The sequence below is a fragment of the Malania oleifera genome, chromosome 12 (genome assembly GCF_029873635.1).
Source record: "Malania oleifera isolate guangnan ecotype guangnan chromosome 12, ASM2987363v1, whole genome shotgun sequence".
NCBI classification, from domain to species: Eukaryota; Viridiplantae; Streptophyta; class Magnoliopsida; order Santalales; family Ximeniaceae; genus Malania; species Malania oleifera.
Window position 1 is genome coordinate 65,054,734 of NC_080428.1, and position 12,324 is coordinate 65,067,057.

General features: G+C 33.1%; 1 protein-coding gene across 5 annotated transcripts in view; it reads left to right on the forward strand.

Annotated features, from left to right (window-relative positions):
• Nucleotides 1–2,843: 2,843 nt before the first annotated feature.
• Nucleotides 2,844–12,324, forward strand: part of LOC131143731 (protein OPI10 homolog) — a 44,153-nt gene continuing 34,672 nt past the window's right edge. For 2 of the 5 annotated variants that reach the window (XM_058092009.1, XM_058092007.1), the window contains exons 1-4: nucleotides 2,867–3,101; nucleotides 3,204–3,677; nucleotides 7,900–8,049; nucleotides 9,222–9,280. In XM_058092009.1, coding sequence (XP_057947992.1) covers nucleotides 2,999–3,101; nucleotides 3,204–3,667 — 567 coding nt within the window. In that variant the 5' untranslated portion in view covers nucleotides 2,867–2,998 and the 3' untranslated portion in view covers nucleotides 3,668–3,677; nucleotides 7,900–8,049; nucleotides 9,222–9,280. Of the gene's footprint in view, nucleotides 3,102–3,203; nucleotides 3,678–7,899; nucleotides 8,050–9,221; nucleotides 9,281–12,324 lie in introns of all 5 variants that reach the window. The other 3 variants (XM_058092010.1, XM_058092005.1, XM_058092008.1) reach the window with 3 other exon arrangements.

Genomic DNA, 12,324 nt, shown 5'->3' on the forward strand with positions numbered 1-12,324 from the left:
AAAGATGACAAAATATGATTTGTCTTAATAGTGTACTTAATATTTTCCTAATGACATTATATTTTTACAAATTATATACTGAAATTTTGGATGACTTTTAATTATTGATTGTCAATTATTTTTTTAAAATAATCTAAAATTTGAGGATGCATGCAATTAATTTTGTTTAAAATGTGACATAAAGTTTAATTGATAATTTTTCAATTTATTGTGTTCAGTGGTTGCTACATGAAAAGAGGTCCCATCATTCTTCAATTTAAATAGCATTTTGATAGAATAAATAAAGGAGATCTATGTAAGAACAATTTGATAGAATAAATTAAATAAAGAGATTGTTGATCTATGATTTTGATTTTGGTAAATAAAGATATTGTCGTTGTAATTTTTCTATGCATGATACATCGTTGTTAATAAAATTGTGGAGATTAAAATAAAAATTGACAAATTTAAAGAAAAATTGGAGAAGGAAGTATGTTCAAATCTATTTTTGGTATCGAAAAAGACATTTGGTTAGGTTACCCTATACAAAAAAATTGACCAAACATAAGATTCCTACAAAAGCCATATATATTCAATGATATTGGTACTCCAACAAAAAATTATAATTAGCACTATAAATTTACTTTTAATGTATTAAATGATAATGGTACTCCTTGATTTTCACTTTGCAAGTAAAAACACAAAACAATTAAAAAATTAATAGATATTATACAATTTTTCATTTCAATACTAGCGAGAAAAATAAAAATAAAGTGCCAATAGTGCCTCCCTAAATTTCCATAGAATAAATTAAACAAGAGAGAAGTGGTGTTTATATGCATAAGGCCTTATAGGAATGTGCGATTTGGATTTTAGAAAAATAAAATCCTCATTATATATATATATATATATATATTTTCATGCAAGATTGTTTTAAATAATAAAAAAATATATGCCTTATGTTCATTTTTTTTGAACATTTATATGGTAAATTTAGAAAAAAATAAAATAAAATTTGGTCTTGTTTAGTTGTGAAAAATAATTTTTTTTTATTTTAAAATTTTCAAATAATTAGAAAAATGATACCTTATTTTTTCATTTTTTTTCATATTTATATAGGAAATCTAAAAAACAAAAGATCTTTTTGGATTATCTCAAAAATTAAGAAAACTACATATAGAAAATATATTTTTTTTCCACAAGTCAAAACCTTATTTATTGTTTTACATTTTTCTTTGCAATATTGAAGACCAAAAATCATGTAGCATTTTTGTAATTATTTTTAAAAAATTGTAAACTAAAAAATGATTTTTTTTTTTGCAATTGAACATGCACTAAGGTTATGTTGAATTTTAGATTTTTTATTTTATTTTTAATGTTTCAAAGAATACAAAATGTCACCCCGCATCCTAATATTTTTAACATTGATATTTAGAAAAGTTGGATAAAATTATAAAAAGAAAATGCATTTTCTAATTTCTCAATACAGGCTATGAAAAATTGAAAAAAAATAAAAGAAATTATATTATGAAAAAATATAAATAGAATAAAAAATTTTCACAAACCCTAAAAAAATCAAGGGGTCACATTATCTTATAAGCTAATCAAGCCAATCATAATAATGAGTGTATTGCATGGAACTTTGAATGATACGAACTATAAAATGAAAAGAAAAATAAATATAAAAATAATTAAGTAATACAAGTATAATTGGGACATGCATACTTCTCAAATTTATCATTGACTGTTTAATAATAATTCTAATTTTTTTTCTTTAATTTTTAGTTGAAAATCATTTAGTTTGAGATAGATCATAATTGAGTAAATCATGACAAACAACAAGTATTCAATAATTATACTAGTTTGGGTGCAATACAAAAAATATAATTTTACAACAAAAGAAAAAACTAATTAGCATGTAAGATAATTATTTTATTCATATACATATATACCTTAGTCCGATAAGATTAGCAAATATGCTCCGTACTTAACTATACTACCAAGCTTAGCCACCACAAAAAGGAAGGGAATGAAACACTGTAAAGTCGACTCTTTCTAATAACTAACATTGTCATAAAGACACTACAATTACCTTACACATTTTGAAACATATTGTATATATAGTTATTACCAAAGTAAAATTTTTGAATCATTGGGTTAGGTTGAATGTAATATAAAAGACACGCATAAGGGCATATATGAAGAAGTAGTATATTAGATAAGGATGGATGAAGGTATTAAATTAATGTACCTTAGCTTTGTTAAGTTCGCAATTCAAAAAATAAAATAAAATTTCACTAGATTTGTGGACAGTAAAGATTAGACATGATTTATTTATTTATTTTTATTTACACTAATACACTGTGATCTTTATTTGTTAAAAATACATTTCGCATAAATTTATTTAAGCAATTTGCTAAGAAGAAAAATGGTACTAATATTCTTTTCAAGAATAAATTTTTTCATACTCAAACCTATATATATACAAACTTAGAATGTTGTTAATAGATTTATTTCAAGTAATGCATCACAAGAGTAAAAAATTGTTGACTCATCTATAAAAAATTATCAACTCATTTATTTTTATTAACAAAATAATTTTGAATAAGCCAACACATTTAAGTTTAATTTAATCTCTCCTCGAATTCAAACTCATAAAAACTTCAATAAGGTATAAAACTGGAATCTCTCAATTATAATCTAGCCACCAAAATGCTGTCAACAATTTTATTTTTATTTTGCTACCCTAATTAAAACAATTTAAAAGAGTAGCGAACGATAATAATAATTAATGTCATGGGGTCGTTGCTAAAAGTTAAAGAGAGTCGCTGGTAAAAGCCAAAGAAGAAAAGCAAAATGGAAGACAACGGCACCGCTTCGGCAGTTCGGCAACTCGTCTTCCATCTGGACGCTTCTGGACATTTCTGTACTCCTTCGGCCGCGCCGGATATATCTTCTTCCTTCTCCACCTTTTTCCAAACCTTCTAATCTTGCTGCACATATCTCTCTCCAAGAAAGAATGTTTGGAGTACTATTTCCGAACCGAAGCTTCCCCATGGACATCTCCACCTTCTCCCAAATCGATACTTTCCATTGGATCCTCGACGTGAACAACTTCGTGGGTATCTCTCTCTCTCTCTGATTAGCGTTCTAAGCTCTGTTCTGCAACATTAGGTCTCTCACTGATTCTTGCAACTGTTTTCTTCTTATTCTATCTTGCGCAGGGGAGGCGTATGATCAAGTCAAGGAAATGTGCATTTTCCTTCTCAACGGATTTTCTCTCCCGCCGGACAAAGCCTTAGCCGTTTACATCCAGTCACCAGGGTCGCCCTTCCTCTTCTGCGGTGCCGTCACCGTCGCTCGTCCCTCCGCCGTGCTATCACTCCCGTGGCCCGAGCCGGGCGGCCAGATGGAGCTCACCGCCTCCGACTCCGCTCCGCTATCCGCCAAGATCGGCGTCTCCGTTGAGGACCTTGCCTCCTTACCATCCCTCGACGTCGTGGCGGAGAAGAAAATTGAACATTTGGCTATGAAAGTTGGGGAAAACTTGTTTAACTTCATGCAATCCTTTTGCGGCGTTGATGGGAGCAAGCTCGTTGTGCCCATGGATATCTTGGACAGATGGTTTAAGAAGTTCCAGGAGCGGGCCAAGCGCGACCCTGAGTATTTGAAGGGTTTCGCGTTGTGAGTATTTTGAGGTATTATGAAATTTCAATGCTGAGTTTTGCCCCTCTTCTTGTAATTATGTGCTTTTAGCAATGGAGAAATGGAGTGGAGTGTTCGTTGTTCATTTATAAGATGATGATACTCTTTAATTTGCTTTCTTTGGTGTGTAGCTGAGAGCCCACTTTAGAAAAGATATTTTCCTCGAATCACATTATTAGTCCTATCATAGCCAAGGAAAAGAAAGTTTTGATTTTGGTTTTTCCCGTAATGAAATGAAGTTGTTTAACAATCCAACCATTGTTCATATTTTAATTTTGATTAAGTGGTTGTTTAATTTAGAATTTGCACCTGTGCGTTTTTTTCCCCAACTTTTAATTCAAGCTGCATAGTTCAGGTATGATGTGATAGAGAAACAGGGGAATCTTTTGTGGTTTCTTAGCAATTCAACTCTCATATTTGGGGGTTGTGACCCAAGTGGCTGTCCCTCTTCCTGTGAATATTGAGATAATTAAATTATGAGAAACATACCATTAAATACTCACAAATTCCACACAAATTGAGAGATGCATGTGAGATGGCACCATATTCTCTTCGAGAGAGAGAGTGAGAGAGAGCTTCCCAGCCATAACTATCTTTTCAAGGACTTGGAAAATGGAACTGTAATATGCATACTGGTGGAGAAGGTGAACAGGAAAGTGACGAGCAAAAAAAAAAAGCAAACAACAGCATTGTTGAGCACACAGAGACAAATTTGACACTAATTGAGTTGCAAAATATTGAGGAATTCCAAAAACTCGTGACAAAAAACAGCTTCAAGGCATTTTACCTTAAGGCTTTATTTGCATTCACCATGTGGTGTATGTAGTCTTCAATAGAATATCCATTGGGAGTTCTATTGGAGTTAGTATATAATGTGTACGTTTGAAATTGAATGATTCCATCAAAAAGCTGTTGTCTGGCCTATTGTATGTGGTGTTTAAGTTCAAGTCTGAGAAGTACAAATTGGAGGATAATGATTAGACATTACGAAGATGCATTTTTTCTCAGCAATGAAAGTGCTTCATAAAGGTATGTTCTCTTTTTTCAAAATTATATACAGAGGTGTATATGAAATATATACATGAATGTTTTATTCTTTTGTGCAATGATGCAGACTTGATTGTGTGTGTAGCAGAAATGTTGATCAAGTTGAGAAGTGAGAACCATTTTTAAAGCTTGTGCTGGGAAATTCAAAGTGGTGTCAAAATGCCTTTGGATCTTTGTGTGATTCTCAGAAAGATTACTAGAAAATTTTCTTTGTTGTTTCCTTTTCATTATACATAGTATTTCTTCTTCTGCTGAAAATTTCCCAATAAAATATTTTTATTTGAAATTAAGTTAATTTTAAATTAGTTTCACCTTAGCTGAAATATATTTTCCAGGAGTTACGAGAGTGAAGGAGATTGGATTATTTGATTTTTGGAAACAAATTCAATGGACCAGATTATTTATATTTAACATGGATTTTCTTTTTTTACATATTGTCAAAGTTTATAGTATTTAAAAAATTTTTGTAAGGCATATGACCCTTAAAGAAACTTCTTACTCATTTGTTGGGGCCATTTGCTTCTTCATGGACATTTTTTTGGTATTGATGATAATATGACATCGTGTTAACCATGGACAGAATGAACAACTGCTTCAGAGGGCAATAGCACATGTTCCCTATTTTACTTGGCAGTGATGGCTTTGTCATTAGTTCCTCGTATTCTAAAATTATGCAGAGCTGTCAAAAAAAAGAATGTCCATGGTCAAAGGTCTGAGTTCTCTTGTTCAGGAAAATTAAAAAAGATCTATATTTAAGCGCACGAATTTAAAAATGGAAGAGAAAGGATTAAATAAACCAGTGTAAGAGAACTAGGTGGTGGAACCTAAAGGGAGAAAATATAATAAAATTTAAAGATAAAATGATCAAAGATGGTGATTCGACTATAGATGATGGGGTAGATACTCTCTTTGGAGTAGGATAGCTAGTTCTATTAAAAAGATAGTAAAAGAGATTTTAGGTGAATAAAGGGGAAGATTTTCGAGTAGCAAAGAAGGTGGTGGGATAAAGATGTCTAAAAAGTTGTAAAGATAAAAATAATGTGGTATAAAACAGGGCAAAAATGTAGAAGCATGGATAACTTTGAAAAGTATAACGAGGCGAGAAAAGATTCAAAAAAGGCCATTAGTGAAGCTAAACATAGATCATTTAATAAGTTGTATGATAGATTAGATACAAAAGAAGGGGAAAAAGATGTATTTAAACTTGTTAGAACTAGAGAAAGAAAGATCAAGGACTTAGGTAATGTAAAATATATAAAAAGTGAGGATGATATTGTCTTGGTTAAGGAAGAAGATATAAAAGAAAGATGACGAAGTTACTTTAGTAAGTTGTTTAATGAAAACCAAATAGAAGGCTTAAACTTAGAATTGAAAAATGAGAAAAAGACTAAAATTATGAGATTTATTTGCAAAATTAGAGTTAATGAAGTTGAGTTTGCACTAAAAAAGATAAAAAGGGAAAAGTTATAGGATCGGATGACATTCCAATTGAAGTTTGGAAATGCTTAGGTGATAATGAAATTATATGGTTAACTAATTTATTCAATACAATTATAAAAATTAAGAAAATGCCAGATGAATGGAGGAAAAACACTTTAATACTTATATACATAATAAAGTAAATATTCAAAATTGTAATTACTATCATGGAATTAAACTTATGAACCATATGATGAAAATGTGGGAAAGGGTAGTTGAACAAAGATTAAGGTGAGAAATGAAGGTATCAAAAAATCAATTTGGTTTTATGCTGAGAGATCTACTACAGAAGCTATATACCTGTTAAGAAGATTGGTGGAAAAGTTTAGGGAAAAGAAGAGGGACTTGCATATGGTATTTATTGACTCAGAGAAAACATATGATGGGGTACTTAGAGAAGTTTTATTGTGGGTTTTAGAAACAAAGGGAGTATGTAGTAGGTGTATTGATGTTATTAAAGATATGTATGATGAAGTAATGACTAGTGTAAGGATTATAGATGGAGAGATTAGAGAATTTCAAATCACCATAGGTGTACAACAAGGATCTGCTTCGAGCCCTTATCTTTTTTCCTTTAGTGATAGATCAATTGACTAAGTATATCCAAAATGAGGTTCCATGGTGTATGTTGTTTTCAGATGATATTGTATTGATTGATGAAACTAGGGGCGGAGTAGAGGCTAAGTTAGAATGATGGAGAGAAACTTTGGAATCCAGAGACTTTAGGATAAGTAGAAATAAGACAGAATATATGAAATGTAATTTCAGTAATAGTAGGAGGAACATTGGAGACAAGGTTAAACTTGATGATGAAGAAATAAATAGCACTTGTAGATTTCGATACTTTCGATTTATTATGCAGATTGAAGGAGAAATTGAAGAGGATGTAATGCATAGAGTGAAAGCAGGTTGGGTAAAATGAAGAAGTGCTTCAAATATGCTTTGTGATCATAGAATATCCTTAAAATTAAAAGGGAATTTTTATAAGACGACTATAAGATTATGCTATGTGGATAAGAATTTTGGGTGACAAAGAAACATAATATCCAAAGAGTAAAAGTTGCCGAGACGAGAATGCTTAGACAAATGAGTGGTATAACACTGAAAGATAAATTAAGAAATTAATATAGTCGCGGTAAATTAGGTTTAGTCATATAGAAGATAAGATAAGGGAATGATGACTGAGATGATTTGGGCACTTGTAACGTAGGTCACATAGTGTGCTAGTGAGGAAGAGTGATTTAGTTATTGTGAGGGGTAGTAGAAGGGGTAGGGATAAACCTAAAATAACTTGGAATGAGATAGTAAGAATTTAATAGCTTTGAATTTGTCAAAAGAAATGGTTCATGATTGCATAAATTGGCGGAAAAGGATTCCTATAGCTGACCACACCTAGTGGGACTTAAAAGGCTTGGTTTTGGTGGTGTTGTTGCTGTATTTAAGTGCACGAATTTCTTGTTGTATCGCAGAAATACATGTTACTTTTTCTCCTTAAAATCAAATATGTCACCTGGCTCTTTTGTCAACAACTTTATTGTCTTTCATTTGCGGATGTCAAACTTAACCTGAAGGAACTCAACTATAGTACTGCTTTTGGTTATCATGATTGTCGGGTTTATTAGATATAAAAATGTAAGCCTTGAGATACTGAGGCAGTTATTGATCATGGGCATTCTTATTGTATCTCAGGAATGCTTGATGCTGCTTTTAACTATTTCATAAAAAAAATTGAGGTTCAATTTGTTTGAGTTATTCAGCTGGGATAAGGACCATGCTTCACATTCTAGAATTAGAAAAGAATATTGAAGACTATCTATTCAACCCAGATCCATATTAAAGGTGCTTTTGGTTATTTGGTCTGGGTGTGTGCATTTTATCATTGGCTCTCTCTCTCTCTTTCTCTCTCTCTCTCTCTCTCTCTCTCTCTCACACACACACACACACACACACTCACACAATTATAAGTTTTACTGAGTTGCAGTCAGAATGATATTGCTTGATATAAAAAAAGATCAATTAATTTTAAAACACTTTTGGACCTTGAGAAAAGATGAATGGTTCATATGAGTAACGTGAATGGGGAAAAGGCGACAAACAGAAAGCCAAGGGTAACTGGATCAGAAGATACAAGTTTTCCTTGAAAGATGAGATATTGTGTATTTTGATTTTTTAAAGCACTGTCTTGTTTGTGGAAGAAAGTATATTCGGCTCTGTTTTAAAAAGTGAAGAAAGCACGTTGGAAAAAGTCAAGCTGAATGATAACAAAGTGTCTGTATCTCTCATGAAGGTTGGACATTGGCCCCTGTTGTCAAGTATCAGACTGAGTCATGTTCTGGTGGTCAAGTGATGACTTACTCGAATCCTTTCAGACCTTCATGCTGTCAATTTTGAATAGTTTCTCCAATGCTATTTTGTTGAGAATGTGCAAGAGCGCCCAGGCACACAGACATTATGAAGGTTCTGAACTGTCCTACAGTCTTATGGACCAGTCCCATGCTTATAGGTAGGGGTAGTTTTGTAGTAAGGTCTGAACTTCCATGTGTTTGGAGGGTGGGAGGTCATGAGTACTAATCCTTGCAGGTGGTGGTGTGACCAGATTAGCTTCATGGCGTTTTAATTTCAGGCCACTACCCTTATACCACTTTGGCTGTGGCACACTTAGGATATGATTCAACTGCCTTTCAGCTCCCACGGTGAATTCCTGAGAACTGATGCTCTGCATAAGGGTATCTTTGTTTAGGCTCCTTGACACTCTTCCTTAACTGGGAGGGGCTTTGGTTACATCCAAGGAAGGTGGCCATTTCTCAAAGAATCATTCAGCTAGATCAAATGTCCTTTTAGGGTGCCGTACTTATGATAAATTTCTTAACTTTGTGATAGTCAAAGACTGAATATGCGTTTCATTGTATGTATTTTTTTTTTTTTTTTTTAATGAGTAACAGTTGGTGACAGATTATTACTAATACTCCAAAATATGTTACGTTGTTGTGACAAATTGTATTTCTCTTCAGGTGAAAGCCTCATGGTTGGAGTGCACATAAATGTGTAGTGGACCTGCGATCGGATTCTGGTAATATATCAAAAGCTGATTCTCATTTGCTGCTGCTGTTATCATATTTCAAATTAAGAAAATAAATTGCATTCCTATTTGATGGTATCTTTAAATGGGAATTGCTACAAATTGTCCTAGAACATTGATAAAAAAATGTAGAAAGCCTTCTTGAGCTATCTGAAAATTTTGAAGTCCAGAAATATTTTTTCTGGGTATTTCATATTTTAAGTTTTAACTAAGGGGCTGTTTGGTATCATTGTCAAAAATTATGAAAATGAAAACTTGGAATGAAAACTGAAACTAAAAAACTGAAAACCGGCAACCTATTTGGTTAATATTTTTAGAACTAAAACAAATTAAAAACTTGATTAATAAATGCTCATTTTTTTCCTTGCTTGAAATAACTATTGAAAAATATGATTAAAATAAAAATATCAGCACAAGTAATATAAATTAAAAACACTATAATAAAAATAAAAATAATTAAAATTATTTTTACTTAATTATTATATTTCAAAATTCTCTTTACAAGAACAATCTTATTGTACATGACAATTAAAATATAATAAAATTATTTTCAAATGGATTTTATATTTTTTCAATATTTTTTGAAATTTTATGGGAATTTTTCATAGCAAAAGAAAATCTGTTAAGAACGAGCATGTACAACCATATTGAGGATACTAAATCCTCAAAATAAGAGAAAAAATGAAATAAAACTTAGAAAAAAAATAAAGGAAAACAAAAGAAATTGCTAATATCAACCCAAAAATTCTGTCTTCAATCCCTTTCTGTCATAGTTCACTAAACACTTCAAATTATCTAGTTCCCTTTGACCCTTCTTCAGCTTTGATTTTCCCCCATCAAGCCAAACTTCATTTCCTCCTTGATCAGACAACTTGATGCCCAATTCATCCAACAAACACTGAGTTTCATTTGTCTTTTCTGGAAATTTATTGGATTGGAGTAGGTAGAAATTTATCCTTAACATTTTGTTCAACTTTATTAACATCATTATCAAGCATATTAATCCCCTCTAAGCCTTCTAAAGGAGGAAGCAGCACATAAGATAAATCCCCTTGGCGATCCATGGAAGAATCAGAGGAATATGCATACTACTCCTGAAATGATCCAAAAGTAATCCTTTTTCGCATTTAAAACTGCTACTCCCTACACTATCATCATCTGTAACATCACCCCATATCATACTATCCTTGCACCATTTGGTCCTCTAACTAATTGGCTCCTCCATAATACTTAGAGCCCCTTTGGAATCCCCCTTAATAATTTTATGTGTTTTTTCATCTGACAAGTCTTGCATTTCTCTATTAAGTTTCCTCCCCTGAACACTTGTTTGCACTTTATTTTGATGGGCGTTAACCTTTCCTCTTTTCAAATTATGTGAACTAACTCCCTTACCATCAAGATTTCCAACTAACCCAAGCATGAAGTCTTGGTTTTCACACTCCTAAGAATTAAGATTCTTGAAGCCATAATCCCCCCCTTCTTTTGACGCTTACTCTATTTTCATTCTTATCTTGTTGAGGGGAAGTACCTTGATTTCCTACTTCCATTGCTTGCTCTTTGATGTTATTGGAACACCCTTCCCGAAGCCCGCTAAGGATGTTGTTTGAAGAGGAGGGCAGCTTAGGGTTATCATCCTATGTCTCATTTGAAGATAACGGCTGATCATCTTGCTTCTGCTGTGAAAAACTCTGATCTCCTGCAGCCTCCCCAGATTTGGGCTGGAGAGGCTTCCTTTTGGCTTGGGACCTATAAGGTTTTATAGGCCTGCTCCGCATTTCATCACTGCCCAAGCCTGGTGTTAAATCATTAGATTACTCTTGGGCCTTCATCAACAAGCCCTTCAAAGAGTTTAAAAGAGGTTTATTGTTCTTTAATAGCCGACCCAAATCAATATTTATAGTCAGACTAGGCCCAACCCACTCAATCTTTGTTAACCGATCACCCTTGTAGGAAACCCTAGCCGCCTCTAATCTCAGCCGCTCAACCAGAAGCGATAATTAACTTCTCATTCATCTCCCCACCCCCCCCCCCCCCCCCCCCGCCCCCAAAAAAAAAAAATGCAGACCCCCTCCCCACACTTTTAGGGATCGAGTGACCTCCATCATTACTCGCATTGCCTGAGACAACTCCACAAACGATTATTGTTCTTTTTGTTATCTGCTTTATTATATCCAGACCAACAAGAACTCTCCAAAGCAACAAACACATATTTGAATCAAGATCATCCACACCCCTTCGACCCTTCAAGAACGAAAAATGGAATACCATTTCCATATCCTATTTCCATGTACTTCCCTACCCTAGTTGCTTGAATCCCCATCCCCTAATTGACATACCCTACCTGGGCTCTTTGAAAACCATTGCACAACCTACCTTTGTGAGATGAGAATCCCTGAGAAAACCATGAAGCCTTAGCTGAAGTTAGTCATACCTCCTGATTGCGTTTACGGTTCTTATCAAAGACAAACAGAGCTCCAACCTTCCCTATCCTATCCATCTCAAATCAAAGGACTTTGATTTGTATTGAACAAAACCCACCATCAGTTCATACTATCACCATGATTTCGAGCACCAACAAGATGTGCAAAGAGAAGGCTTTTTGCGAGAGAGCAATACCATTGCGAGAGCCTGTTTGAATTTGAAAATATTGGCCAAGCTCAAAAAGTTTCTAGTCTAGGAGCAGTGCAAGAGGATGTGCCAATTGATTCCCTTGGTTAATTGCTCCTAATATAGCACCGACAATTTGTTGCAAAGTAGGAGACCTTCAAAACACTTCTTTATTTTAATTTTAAATTCATATGATCATTTATTTTTAATTTAAATAAAATTATGGATAAAATGAATGATTTAATCCAAAAAAATTGATTCTGGATACTGAATATTTTGGTAATAGGTTGCGGAAACAACTGACAACATAAAACACACATTTTCATAATGTTTCTGCACTACACAGAGATACCAAATAGGTCCTTAATAATATTTCAAGTTTCAAATCCGCTCATCTATTTTTACTTCTTATGTCGGGTTCTTGCATG